We start from the raw sequence: 15,866 nt of genomic DNA, 5'->3' as shown, positions 1-15,866 counted from the left end.
ATATAGTTTTTCTTTTGATCTTTAACTGTAATTTAACGAATTAATTTCCGCTTTTCCTTGTATTTTAGCTTATAGAGGAAGAAACTTTATCTCATCTTTTGCGTTCTATCTAGCGAGAGCATATTTTGCCATTGTTTTGGTAATAATAATTGAACTGTAAAAACTCTTTACAGCAAACAAAAGTGCACCGTTCTAGTAGCTTTTAATTGTAGTTTATGAGTTGTGAAAGTTAAGAAGTTCAGTGAGCCAGAACGGGAGGGATCTCTCTAAAGAAGAGCCGAACAAAACATGATAACGTGCAAACTTTTTTTAGTTTTGTATGGTATTTTGTGTATATTGATTAACAAGTTTATAATTAAGAAGTAAATAAATAAAATTTAACATAGAGTCCATTTACAATACTAGCACACAAATATATATAATACGAGGCATGATTTTTAAGTAAGTACCATTTTGCGATTCCGCTGCCGCAGCGCTACGGTCGGCGGTCCTCGCATGCGAGCTGGTTACCTACATCTCTTGTCTACGCACTGAAGCCATTACAGTCTGATTCTTCATTGTATACTTGTTTAAGCCAGTGTTTAAGATGCCTCCAACAATCGTGAGTCACGCTGATTGTAAAGTACGGGCTGTTATACGATTTCTTAGTGCTAAAGGCGTAAAACCGATCGATATTCATCGTGAGATCGTTGAAGTTTACGGACAAAACATTATGAGTGATGGAATGGTAAGGAAACGGGTGAGAGCATTTAAAGATGGCCGCACAAATATGCATGATGAAGAACGGAGTGGGCGTCCTTCGGTCGTTAATGAAAATTTGGTGCAGAAAGTGGACGAAAAGGTGAGAGAAAACAGACACTTTACAATTTCATCATTGTCCGACTGCTTTCCTCAGTATTCTCGTAGTGTTTTGTATCGCATTGTTACCGAGAACTTGAATTACCGGAAATTGTGTTCACGTTGGGTTGCAAAAATGTTGACGGATTTGCACAAAACCCAACGTTTAGGCAGTGCATTGACTTTCATGAGCGGTACCACAGTGAAGGTGAAGATTTTTTAGACCAAATTGTTACTTGTGACGAAACGTGGGTGGCCTACGTCACACCAGAATCGAAACAACAATCCATGGAATGGCGACATTCATCATCACCCAAAAGAGTGAAGTTTAAGCAAACAATTTCTTCCCGGAAAATCATGTGCACAGTTTTTTGGGACAGAAAAGGAGTATTGCTAGTGGAGTTTGTGCCTCGTAATGAGACAATCAATGCAGCGTCTTATTGTGAGACATTGAAAAATCTGCGTCGTGCAATCCAGAACAAAAGACGTGGCAAGTTGAGTAAGGATATCGTTTTGCTGCATGACAATGCCCGTCCACATGTGGCTAATCAGACCAAAGATCTCATCAAATCATTTAAATTGGAAACTCTAGATCATCCTCCATACAGCCCTGATCTGGCGCCCAGTGACTATCATTTGTTCCAGCACTTGAAGAAACACCTGGGCGGTCAGCGTCTTCAAGACGATAACGAAGTCAAAACATTTGTGATGCAGTGGTTAACAAGTCAGGCGGCAGAATTTTATCAGGAGGGTATTCAAAAACTGGTGCCACGTTATGACAAGTGCCTCAATATTCACGGAAATTATGTAGAAAAGTAGATTAAGGTACAGGCTTTCATGTAAAAATAAAATTATTGCCATATCTTTGCACGTCTTTTTTTAATTCCAAAACGGTACTTACTTAAAAAACACACCTCGTATATTTCGATTATTTAAATCTCTACCTTGGAAATTTTTTTGGGGTTTTCAAAACAAAAAAAAACGTAAATATTAGCTAAAACGACTTGGTTCTTTATCGTGTAGCATTAATAAGTTATTAAATAAACCAACAACCATAAATTGAGGATTGGAACCTACACAAACAATATTATCTAACAAATATTGAAGTACGCATTCCGGAAGTGATAAACTATGTAAATCACTTGTTAAGTTTATTATGTATACATATTTATAATTAGTAAACCAAGACATTTTACGTTTTATTGTACAATCTTAAGTAAGGGAAGAAATGGAAAATTAAGAATGTGACATATACGAGTATAATGAATAAAGTTATCTCTTTTCTACGCCCTACATTTGAAGCAACTTTTATTTTGGTTGTTTGTGGTTGAAATGTACAAAGTAAAAAGTACGAAGGGCTAATTAATATAGTTGCTTACTCAATTGTTCCTTCGTCGCTGAAGGTACATGAGCTAAACGGGTACTATTATTTAATAGTTCACGTTTAACATGAACATTATATAATTCTTCTCATGGCCATTTTTAATTTGGCATTTCTATTGACTTTTAATTGATGTAAACAGCACTAAAGACAGTTTTGGCTAATGGATCTTTTTATGGGATTACAAATGAAATTAATAGGTTAATGGTTGCTTTTACATAAAATAAAAAACGCTTTTTATTATAAAAAAACAGTAGTTTTGTGAATTAAACATTTGTCCTTTTATTACTTAGCTTTAGTTACTACGCGAATACCACCGAAATACATATTGCACTGTAATTTATTTTTATGAATATTTAGTCTTCTAATACTTATTTTAATTCATTTACACTAACAGTGAAAACACAATAATTTATAATACAGGGTGTCCCCGAAAACAGTGCGTTCCTTTAAGGTATGGATATAATAGACTATTTAGAACAAAAAAGTTCTGTAACATTTTTTTCTAAAGTTAACCGTTTCCAAAAAAAAATTTGATTGTTTTCCACTATACGTGAATTTTATTTTCAGAAAATTAAATATTCTGGCAACGTCATACGCAGTGAATAAAAACTCCTTTGTAACTTACGGTATTTAACATAATCCAACCCTTCTTTGTTTACTATTCAAGGTTGTTGACATCTGAGAAAAAAATATCTACAAAATAATTATTTCTTGCTTTGATAATGTGGCATTTACTATTATCTGAGTTAATTAAGGTTTTGGATTAAAGCTCGAAGTTTTAAATAAATTAATATTTGTACTTAAGTAAGTACTATGGTTTAATTCCTAAGAAGTAATTATTGCAACTAAGAAAAGTTATTTGTAATGTTTTTCTGAAATGTATTGAAATATGGCATAATTTTAAAAGAATTGTTAAAATGTCAATTAGTTAGAATAAAAAACACTTGTTCTTTTAACCGAACCAGTATTATTTACAGATTTATTAAGCTTTAAAGGTGTTTAATGCCGAGGGCTTTAAGAGCGTAGGCGCAAAATTTCGGACCGAATCGTGAGAAAACTAATAAGTATTTTTAAAAAATTTAAATGCAGAATGAAAGATTACATTATTGTCAAGGGCCGAAAGTCCCTGAAAACTTCTAAAATGTTTATTTTAGTAAGTCACAAGGATGAAAAAGAAGAGAAAATTAAGTGTGATTTTTAATTTAAATATCTCATTCAAAAGAAACTTTTCGGTTATTGTAAGGGGCTGTCTGCCTTTTGGAATTTTTTAAAAATATTTATTAGTTTTCTCGGGATTCGAAAAAAATAAATGCTTTTAAAAAGCATTGGCCCGAAATTTTGCGCCTACACTCTTAACTGAATTACATAATTTACAGTGGAAATTAAGTGGAACAGACAACGTTTATTAATTCTAATCTATTTTTTTACACTATGCTCGGACTATCAGTAATTTGTTTACTTGTGAACTAAAATTAAATTAGATACTTGTACTTACTTGACAATAATTATTATAATAAACGTTCAAAGTGAAGTCCACTTGCGCAAACACATGCATTTATACGACGAATCCAATTGTTAGTAATGCCATAGTTAACTACATTATGTCGGATAGTTTCTACAGCATCAACAATTCGTTTCCGTAATTCAACTTATGTTTCCATTTCATCTCGTTTATCATAAAATAACGATTTCAGATATCCCCAAAAATAAAAATCCAGTACATTGCATTCGGGACTTCTTGGTGGCCACAAAATGGGTGTTTGCAAAGGCACATTTTCAAAAACTAGTGGCAAAACATTTTGCAAGAAATTATACTAGGCCTCTTCATTTAGTGTTCTGGGTAATTCATATAGTCCTATCTAACGATTGTTAATTATTCCAGCCCATAAATTTATGCAAAATTTTCATTGAAAATTTGACCTAGTTATTAAATAAGGGTTCTCGTCACCTCTTTTCATATGTGGCAATTATGAAAATTATACACACTGTTTCTCGTGAAACATGATTCAACCGCACATAATACTTTAGATGGAAATTTAGGTTCTCTGAGTAGCTTATCTTGAAACCACCTACAAAATGTTAATCTTCGAAGAGCATCTTGGTGTAAATCTTGTACTCTCTGATAGTGGTATAGATGTAGAAGTTGTTCCTGAAATGTTCTAAGAACAACGTTTTTCGGCATTTCCAACATTTTACCCACCGTTCGTGTACTTACACTTGGATTATTTTTCACAGTATCTAACATGTCTTCTACATTTAATCGACAGATACTTCTTGTTCTTCCGCTATTTTTTCCATACATCAGAACCCGTTTCTAATCTTTTAGAAACATTCACAATAGTTTGGATATTAGGAGTTCGCCTTTCGGGATACCGATCCCATGCACATAAATTTGGACATCTAAATTACTGTTACACTGCGCTTCTCCATAAATGATCAACATATCACGGTACATACTCACAAATCCAAAACATTTTCGCGGTGACACTAAACACGATTGCTCCAAAATGTCGGCGCAGTATATTGCTTTATAAAGAATATATCGGTTTACTAAAGTTGTGACTGTCTACGTTTAGATTTTCGTACTGTTCGTAGTTGACAGATTTCTTTTTACATACATCTCTTATCTTTTACATACATCATATCTTGGTCAAACAGCTCAATTTAGAAAAAAATGTTATAATACTTTTTTGGTCTACATGATGCCTTCTGCCTATACCTTTAGGGAACGCACTATTTTCGGTGACACCCTGTATATTTCATCATCCTCATTCAGCCTTCTGCGTCCAAAGTTGAACATAAGCCTCCTCTAATTTCTTCCAGTTCTGTCGGTCTTGAGCTTCATGCAGCCAATTCACGGCGATTCTTTTGACGTCGTCTGTCCATCGTGTAGGTAGTCTGCTTCTTCTGACTGCTCGTAGTCTCCATGCGGTAATTTTTTGGGTCCACCGCCCATCGTTCATTCTGGCCACATGGTCCACCCAGTTCCACTTAAGCCATGCTATGCACTCTATGGCATCTGTGACGCCTGTCCTTCTTCTGATTTCTTTTTATAATACATTTATTACTTGATAATACAAATTTATATCTTAGACTAATCCTAAAATATAAATTTTTCTCTATATATAGTCTGACTCTAGTTCCAGATTTCGAGGAAACCTTCTCAATGCGAAATTAGACATCTCATGACGTAAGCGCCATTTACTTGTTATCTCGACCCATCGATAGTAGTTTTTAGACAGCCGCAGGTCATTGTACACCCACCTGATGTTTGGTCATAGGCCAAGGGGTGACCTCACAATATTCACAAAATATAAAAAATTTAATCAATTTGGAAATATTACAAATTAAAATCCACTAGGAAACTAAGTTCCTGTAGCTGGCTGTATACCATGTATCACAAAATAATTTTATTTCAAATCTTTAGTAAAAGGTATAAATAAAATACCCAAACGGGCTATATCACAAATACAGAACGTTTTCGGAATGTAAATTCCATCATCAGTGTAACAAAGTGTACATGCTATGAGCCACTAAAATATATGGGTGAAAACCCTTTAAATGTTATAAATTTATAAATATGTTACATTATATGTTATTAAAATTTAGGATGTTTAAGTTACGTTTAAGTTTAAGTCTACATCTAAATTTCGGTTTTGAGTTTTGGCAACAAACGTGAGGTATTTGAAATATGCCCAAAAAACGCTGAATTTAAACATTCACATCATAAACAATCGAAAGTCACGGAAACTGCTTTCACGAAAAGAGTATTAGGCGGAATCTATAGCTGAAGTTGTGTCATTTCAAAAAACTTACTTGCGGGGTTTAAAAGTGGTAAACTTTTTCATGTTTTTGGGATCCCAAAATTGACATTCTCAGCAAAATTCAGCTGATTTTTAGAGGTTTAGTGGCATTTTCGTCTATGATGACTGGAGTATTAATTTTGACAGAAAAAAATGTAGGTAGCAAACAAAAATTCATTTACAGTATATCGCTCCTGATTGTATTTATTAATTATTAACTAAATTCAAAAATAACTTACCTGGACTGTCGAATACAGAATCAAAATGGCAGTTAATAAGCAAACTATGCGGCGAATTAATCTTAGATCCAATCTTAACAACAACATTTTGTACGTCCTGGTAAACATTAGTCATTCCATCGAGAAATTCCAAGTTAAAAGCACCGGATGCCTTCTGAATGTCTAATTCTATCACATGGTTTTCGTTGGCATTCTGTATGATACTGTCAATTTCATGTTTTAACACGTTGACTGCCAGAATTTCGTTTTCGTAACTGCCTGCAATCCGAGGGCCGATTTTTGTTAAGTTCTTTAAAACGTTGTACGCCCTTTCTGCTATAAAAGTGTCTGTGTATTTGTGTTCATCTTCTATTTTTAACGCTAATGGTAGTTGTTTTTCGATAAATATTACTAATGAAAATACTATAAGAATTAAACATAGGAGACCTAAGAAGTGGACGTAGGGCATAGGACGATGGAATTTTGACTTTTCATATTTGTTTTCTGTGAAGATTCTAGTCGGTGCTTTTTCGTTGAATCTGTTTCTCAAAAGCGTGTTCTGGAACAAGAAAAAAAAATAATATAAATTTCTTAAAACCATACTTAGGCAAAATGGCACTTAGGTTTTGCGGCTAGATTGTCGTGACTGAAAGTTCCAGCAAAATGTAAAACGGCAACAAAAAAAAGATCAAAAAATAAACAAACAAAAATTTGTTGGACGCCAACTTGTTTTTATTGAGAACATATCAGGAAACCCTATGACACTAAAAATTAGAATTAGAAAAACTAATCTCTAATTTAAGTAAATATGAGGAAGAGGACATAGAACAATAGTGAAAAAACTTCAAAACCAACATCCATAAGGCTTCACAAAATGTTCTAGGGCAAAAAAGGAGACAAACATAGAAAAGTTGGATCACAGAGGAAATGCTGGATAAGAAGGTAAGATTTTTTAAATACAGATCAAATTTGGGCGGTTTACATGATTTGGTAGTCATTACTTTACTTACGTGTACTTATAGTGGAAATATTGGTTTGGGTTTTTTGTTACTTTCTTGTGTATGGCCCTTTTTGTTTTGGTCTTTTAAAAGGACAGTAGTAATAAGCACTACAAAATGGTTATTTTTTAGGAGACCGTTAAAATTGCATGAGTTAATTACAAAACTTAAGACAGACGAGATTCCAATGCCTCCTGATGGTATAATTATTTTTCCCCCCAAAAAATGCATTTACCAGGAAGCAAGCTGAGAAATGACGTGGAGGTTATTTTCCGACGATACGAAGACGTACCTCTTGCTACACTACGCAAACAAGAAACAAAACCTTCGATTATTCTCCAAAAACTAGGATCTGCACACTGGCTTGTAGGTGATCTGTACCAGCAACTTAAAGATGTATACTGGAGACCAGAAATCGGACCTAAACAAAATCGCAGACCATTACATCTCTTCAGGCTATTTTTTGACGACGACCTATTCAATATAATAACAACATATACAAATACATACGTGGCACAAAAAAAACATGACTAATGATGTTACAGCTAATGAAATTAGTTGTTTTGTGGGCATGCTTATTTTGAGTGGCTGCGTAGTATTATTACCAAAAAGATATATGTACTTATTGGGAAAATCGTGATGACAGTTATAATGAAGGCCGCTGGAGCTCTTTCGAGAGCTAGATATTCCCATATAATGGGAATAGTTTGGACAAAACAGACAGATTTGCTAAAATACGGCCATGATGCATGGAATACATTTTTTTAAATCACACTCCCTTCGAACAAGAACATAGCATAGATGAAGCTATGGTACCATAGTTAGGAAGGCACCCTACGAAACAATTTATACGAAACAAATCCATTCGCTGGGGTTATAAGCTCTGGATGGGTACTCTCCGTCTAGGTTATATTGTATGGTTTACACCGTATCAGGGCAACTCAATGCAAATACCAGCTTCATACAAAAACTTGGGCCTTGGTTCGTCGGTTTTTCTGTCTTATGCAGATGTGCTGCAATTATGCTGGCCAAAAACAAGATTCCACCTTTTTTTTGATTCTTCTTGAACTTCTTTTCATCTATGCATCTACTAAACAAGTTAAAAACTAGATGTCTTTTCGGTACAGATACAATAAGGGACAATAAAACACTAAAATGCCTCCTATTGACTCTAACAGCGATGAAAAAAAAAACGAAAGAGAAACTTACAATTGCAGATTAGATACAAAACACAGGAATTGTGATTTGTCGCTGGCACGACAATAGTGTCGTTACAATCGCATCTAACTTTTGTTCAGTAAAACCACATCACCTAGTCAAACGGTTTTTCCATCAGGGGAAGAGACACATTTTTGTTTCTCAAACAAATATTGCAATGCAATTATTGTATGGATGGCGTAGACCACTGTGAACAAATCATTAGTCTTTACCGCATCTCTATAAGATAGTACTTTCCGCTAATATTAACATGGCTATTCAAAACACGTGGCAATTGGACCGAGCCTGAATTGGAGGAAGCCTTGATTGCCTTGAATTTAGAAGGCAAATAACTTGCAACCATTTAGAAGTAAAGATGAAATTAAAGAAAACAGTTACAGTAATATGTGGGTAAATAGAAGAATTAAAAGAAAAATAAAAGAGACAAAAAATGCATGGATAGTTAGAAATTGTGAAGAATCAGAACTGCTACTTTTAAAACATGCGAATAAATTTCTTTAAGAAATATCTCCCATTGTTTGCTAGGGCAAATATGTTGTTCGTAATAATCCTAACAGGTAGTTGTCATTGAACCCCACGTAGAATAAGCAGTCAGTTAATAATACAAGTTTAGACACCATAGAGTGTGAACGTCACATTTAATTTGTTTAGAGTACCAACTCTCGCTTGTGTCCAAAATATAATTTGAATGCTATACAGTAGCAAACGCCGCTTATTATTACAAAGTTAATTGTGTTGATTATTTTTAAAGCCAACGTCCTTAGTTCATGCCCTAGTTGGCTAACTTTAAGCTGTAAATAGTGCTATGTATTTTGTTTGTGTTTCGCGGTGAATTAATGTGAATTCGGCGGTTTAAATAGGTGAGATGAAAACTTTACGAAAGAACTTTGACCAGATCTTATTTTAGCAATAGTACTAAAGTTAGACATTAGATTAAATATTTGTTAATTATTTTATTCTTTTTTTGCCGCATCCGTGGGTGGTCCTTCGATATTAAATTTATTGAATTGCATCTTCTACCAACATCACTCCTTCAAATTCCATAAAAACTTAAAGAAATACCAAATTCTGTCAGGAAAAAATAACAAAAAACAACAGCATTGTATTGGACCAAAAGGAACTATGTGAAATATGGCTAACTAAACCTTTTCTCTAAATTACTAAACAACTAAAACTAAATCTTCTCTCTGACAATCGTAACATAAATGCTTATGATGGAAACATAGAATCAAACGAACCACCAATATTAGACTCAGAGGCAGAATATTCAATCTTGTAACGCTTCAAAATCCTTTAACTTTTTAAATTTAATTTAATTCACAAAGCTGCAACTTTTATGCGACCCTGTATACCCCAACACTAACAATCCCCTTTTTTTCTCTTTACAGAAGGAGAAGAATGAGAATATAGACATCTTTGAATATTTCACTGCCTTGTTTGCTAATTGAAATTCCCTTCTGATGGACGTAAGATATACTTAAGACATGAATATAATTAATATTCCCATTGTAGCATTTTTTAAATTAACCCGATATATCATAAAAACCGAAAAAGAGTCTTAATCTTTATGAGTTTCTGAGAATGATAATCTAAACATTTTGGAGTCTGTTTATAATAGGCAAAAATAAGATGCTGATTCTCGGAGCGGCGAATTACGCGTGAAATAAATAAGAATATTTCCACTTAGGCTGGTTATCTCGCAGGGAGAATGAGTTTTGTCATCTTCGGTATTGACAACCGTCAGGGTACGATGGAGTACGTGAAATCAAGTTAATCTCCTCATAGGTCAAGTGTCAAGTTTTTCTCGTCCCTCGACAAAGGACTAGGCGGCGCCCTTTATTTTTCCCAATTCTTTCAGTACCAATTCTGTCATTTTTACTGGTACATTTCAGTACCCCATATATTTTATAAATATACCTCCATCCCAGATCAATAGACCCAGGTACCCCAAAGCTCACCGTTGTGTCCTTCAAAACCCCCGAGCGCCGGTTTGCAAGGTGAACATTACTTGCACCTGGATTTCCTAATCTCTTTTAATCTCCCACTTCCCATCTAGACAAGTTACGTTACACCATGGATAGCCGGATGTTTTAAAAAAACATTTCCGAGCCTTTTACCCAAAAATTGGTCATTTTGTATTAGGAATGTATAAGGATAAATAAAATGATTTCATTTATTCGACTATTTACTATCCAGCGAATGGCCGCCGTAAGAAATAATATTTCAAAGTTTAATTCAAATTTAGTTTATACATATCACTTTTATAAATGTATGTAAAAGATAAAAATTCTAACAAATCTCTATGCAAATAGTTTGTTTAGTAGAGGTAGTGAAGTATCAAACGACTATAACTCATGCATGCGCAAAGTACAAATTTACGCTTCGACCGCAAAAATTTTAATAATTTTGGGACGACCCGACACGCAGATATTTTCAAGGTTATACCCGTTTAGAAACTCCACAAAATATATGTACTTGTTTCGATGAAAATATAATTGTTACGATAAATATATGATTCATATTAAACTGTAATCATATTATTTCTAATTCCATTTTATTCTAGTAATTTCGCCGCTCAGCTGAAAAACCAGTTTGCCAACCTGAATTTTCGAGAGGGTCGCCGTCCGAATTCGAAGGGATTCTTGATTAACTGTATTTTATATTTAAGGAGGGAATTTTGTTGAAAACAATTAGTCTGAAAAATAACATCGCGTCGAGTTTTTAAAATGTAACGCGCGTATTGTAATAAATGTAAATAAATTATATAATTATTAGTGTGAAATAAATTAGTTATATATTGTACAAATAAAGACTTTAAACTTGTAAGTGGTTTTTCAGTTGAGCGGCCAAATTACTAGAATAAAATGGAATTAGAAATAATATGATTACAGTTTAATATGAATCATATATTTATCGTAACAATTATATTTTCATCGAAACAAGTACATATATTTTGTGGAGTTTCTAAACGGGTATAACCTTGAAAATATCTGCGTGTCGGGTCGTCCCAAAATTATTAAAATTTTTGCGGTCGAAGCGTAAATTTGTACTTTGCGCATGCATGAGTCATAGTCGTTTGATACTCCACTACCTCTACTAAACAAACTATTTGCATAGAGATTTGTTAGAATTTTTATCTTTTACATACATTTATAAAAGTGATATGTATAAACTAAATTTGAATTAAACTTTGAAATATTATTTCTTACGGCGGCCATTCTCTGGATAGTAAATAGTCGAATAAATGAAATCATTTTATTTATCGTTATACATTCCTAATGCAAAATGTAGAACTTTTGATAATAAATAAAGACAATAAATTAGATTAATAAAAATACTACAGTAGTGTCAAAAGTGAAATATAAAATAAATTGTGACGATGACTACGATTTATGAGTTCACAGTTACGAATTTAAGAAGACATCTCGAGGATAGAGAATTAGCTTCTACCGGAAAAAAGGCTGAGTTAATCCAACGACTAAAGAACGCTTTCAATGAAGAGGGCTTAGACCAGGAAACTTATATATTTGAAGATGCTGTCATTTCGTCCATTTCAAAATTAGAGAGCAAAGTTTCTAACGATATTTCGAAAGTTTCTACTGATGTGGCCAAAGTTTCTGGTGATGTGGCCAAAGTTTCTGGTGATGTGGCCAAAGTTTCTGGTGACATCGCATCATTAGAAAACAAAGTTTCTGGTGACATCGCATCATTAGAGAACAAAGTTTCTGGCGATATTTCGAAAGTTTCCGGCGACATCGCTTCATTAGAAAACAAAGTTTCTAACGAGATTTCTTCTCTGGAAAGCAAAGTTTCTGCTAACATCTCTAAAGTCACTTCTGAGATGTCTGCCCTCGACGATAGAATGTCTTCGTTAAAAGACCAAGTTGCTGCCGATATGTTGGCCTTCGAAGAAAAGATATGGAAAGAGATGGAAAGGAAGATGGAGGAAACAGGGACAGCAGAGAGAGGAAACAATCCAATTACAGTAGAGACAAAAGAAGAAAAAACGAAATATAAGTTGGAAACACTGCCGAAATTTGAAGGAAGTGGAGGTTCTGTTCATGTGAAAGTCCGAACTTTCGACGGAAAATCGTCATGGAACAACTACATGAAACAGTTCGAATCAGCTGCAATAGTGAATGTATGGTCTGAAAAAGAAAAGGCTGTAAACCTGACTATCGCTCTTCGTAGTCGACCTGACTAGGAGATGCCTTAAATGTGCTTCAGACCATAGCCGTAGACGAGACAAATGATTTCGAACAACTGCAGAAGAGGTTAAATATTCGATATGGCCACGAACATTTGGAGCATGTATATCAGTCGCAGCTTAAAAATCGAAGACAGAAGAAAGATGAGGCTCTTCAAGAATATGAGGTAGATATTGCCAGATTAGTACGATATGCTTATCCAACAGCTCCCGAGGACATGACGAAAAAATTGGCCGTTCAAACGTTTATTAATAGTCTTCGTGATCATGAAATGCAGAGAACACTGCGATTAGCTCGTCACAAGACGCTGGCTGTTTTATCCACCGCCCTCGAATACGAGTCAGCTACGCAGGCCTCTGGCAGTTACAGTAAAGTTAGCACTGTAAAAGAGGAAGGAGATGAAGATAAACTTGACCAGCTCGTTAATATGATGAAAAGTATGATACAAGAAAACGAAGACCTAAGATGCTGGAATTGTGGCGAAATAGTACACGTACGAAGTTCATGTAAGCACCCTAGGTACGACGCAAATCAAGAAACTCACCATCAGGAAAACTAGAACGGGTCGGCCTTAGGGGGGCAGCTTCGACCCGTAACTTTTCCAAAGCCCCTTTTATACTAATAGCTTCTTTAAAATGTCGTGAAGATAGTGTATATGTAGATGGAGAAATAAATGGTAAAAGGCATACGTTTTTGGTGGATACCGGAGCGACCAGGACCATTATACGCCCGACAGTTATACACAGCCGTAAGAAACTGTTACCAACGAGGTTGCGACTTCGGACCGCTACAGATGAAAATGCCAACATTCACGGAGAAATCCAGGTACAAATGGGGTATTGGAGCAGAAAAGTTCGTCCATACTGTTATAGTTGCTGACATCGAAGAGGATGTTATATTAGGAATGGACGTAATGAATATGCATGGATTCCAATTGGATATTAAGAATAAGGTAATCAAAGTTGGCAACGAGGAGGTATTTCTTCATCCACATGATGACAACACTGTGCAAGCAGCCATTAAAGAAGATACAGTCGTGCCTGCGAGAAGCGAAACAATCATAGTAGCGCGACTACGGGGAATTGTGGACGAAGGGACACCGGTTATGATGGAGCCTTGGAACCATGACGACAAGGTTGGCCGTGGAATCATAATTGGAAATGAATTGGTGACTTCGGCTAAAGAAATTCCTGTGAGACTTATTAATGTCAATGACTACCCAGTGACCATCAAGAAAGAGACAAAAGTAGGAACTTGTGTACCTGTGACATCCATAATCTGTCAGGCGACAACATCTGATAATTCCAACGACAAGTTCGACCAAATGGTTGCAGTTGCAGGACAGTCTCTAAATCAGATGGAGAAAAGGAAATTAAGGGAATTTCTTCGGCAGTATCGTGATATTTTCGTACCGAAAGGAGGAAAGACGGAAAGAACTACCGTTGTTAAACATAAAATTGATACTGGTAATGCTAAGCCAATTCGTCAAACAGCTCGACGATTACCACACGCGAAAAGAGAGGAAGCTGAAAAAATTGTTCAGGAAATGAAGAAAGACCTTAGAACCTTCTACGAGCCCATTTATATCGCATTTTTTGTTAATTTTGTATTTTGTCACCTTAAATCTAAACCTAACTTAACAACAACAGGAATATGATATAACGATATGTCAGCCCCATATAATTGCTTATATGCAATAAAAACACTTTAATTTCTCACCAATAAGGTTTAAATATTTATTTAGTGTAGATGTTATTGGACAACATATAGGTTTCCAAAATTGGAAAATCACTTTCACAAAAGTATACCAGTTGACAAAATCCAACAAATGAAATAAAAAAAAGTATAAAAACTTTCATTGTAAGATTAGACATTTTTTAATTCTTATAACCGATGTACGTTTGGCTCACGTGTTTTGGTTTATTTCCTATAATATGAATGATAACGATGTGCAAAGATCCGGCGGATCGACTTATTATGCCTATTATATACCTTATATACAAGTAACATATTTTTTTAATTTTTATACTATTTTATTTTACAAATTAATTCATACTTCAGTGGTCGGACACGAAAATCCCACTGAACCTCTAAAAATTTTACGAACAAATTGAATTTTGCCGAGAATATCAATTTTAGGGCCCAAAAAAAGATGCCAAGAAATTTACCACATTTACCGCCTGGCTTCCCCCTAAAATCCCCCCATCGATTTATTAAGAATCTGTATACCGTAGAAAAAAATGCTTTAAATAAAAAATGTAGCTGAGATAAATTTAAACAAAAATGTTTTGTAGCATTTTTGTGTAGAACGAACCGTTATCTTACAAATAACGCTTGAAGCTACTATCGATTTTGAATGTCAGTTACGCGCGACTCATGTCAGTTACTCATTTATTGATCTCACGAAAATCATAAAAAATAGCAAAAGTCGCGCCACATTTATTTATTTAACACCTGTATAAAAACTGAATTTATTTTTGGCAAAACACGGAAACTGCATACGAAAGCTGCACTCTTTACCTTTAAAACGCATCTTGATTTTTGTCGATAGGACACTTGGATCAAAAGATATCGAATTTTTACCGTCGAGCTGATATAAATTTTATTGAAGGTTGATTTTGTGCACGTAACTGACATTTAAAATCGACGGATGCGTCAAGCGTTGTTTCTGAGAGAACGGTTCATTCTCCCCAACGGTTTTTGGGGTCCCAAAATTAATATTCTCGGCAAAATTCAGCTTGTTCGCATGATTTTTATGGTTCAACTCTCTGACGACTGGACTAACAATTAAAATTTAAATGTCAATAATTTGTTTAACAGATGCTCTACATAAACATTTAAATTGGTTTAAATCTCTGGCGTGATTTAGGTAGCTTGGAATACCATTTTATTGCTTTAACCCTTAAATGCAACATGTTGCCGTTCGGCAACATAGGTAAACGATTGAATGAAATGTCTATTCTGATTCTAGTTTGAAGTAACTGCATGACGTTGCTTGTAGTCTACATAGTGTAAATATAAAATAGTTTGGCATTTTTTGCACAGATGGCATAAGCATGCATTTCGACCCATTGAATTGTTTGACAGCTAACCTGTAACGTCGTGTATATTTGATGAAGTTTGTGAAACGTATCTAGTTAGAATATTGGTGATTTATTATTGAAAAAATATCCTAGTTAGTAGGTAAGGTATATACTTTT

General features: G+C 34.6%; 1 protein-coding gene across 1 annotated transcript in view; it reads right to left on the bottom strand.

Moving 5' to 3' along the window:
* LOC140441454 (endoplasmic reticulum metallopeptidase 1-like) overlaps positions 1–15,866 on the bottom strand; it is a 71,707-nt gene that overhangs the window by 44,103 nt on the left and 11,738 nt on the right. Inside the window, exon 2 of the mRNA XM_072532189.1 lies at positions 6,264–6,801. Within this exon, the coding sequence (XP_072388290.1) occupies positions 6,264–6,801 (538 nt within the window). The remainder of the gene's footprint in view (positions 1–6,263; positions 6,802–15,866) is intronic.

The sequence above is a fragment of the Diabrotica undecimpunctata genome, chromosome 5, assembly GCF_040954645.1.
Source record: "Diabrotica undecimpunctata isolate CICGRU chromosome 5, icDiaUnde3, whole genome shotgun sequence".
Classification (NCBI taxonomy): Eukaryota; Metazoa; Arthropoda; class Insecta; order Coleoptera; family Chrysomelidae; genus Diabrotica; species Diabrotica undecimpunctata.
Note: the sequence above shows the minus strand (reverse complement) of the source record. Positions and strands in the feature narration are given on the sequence as shown.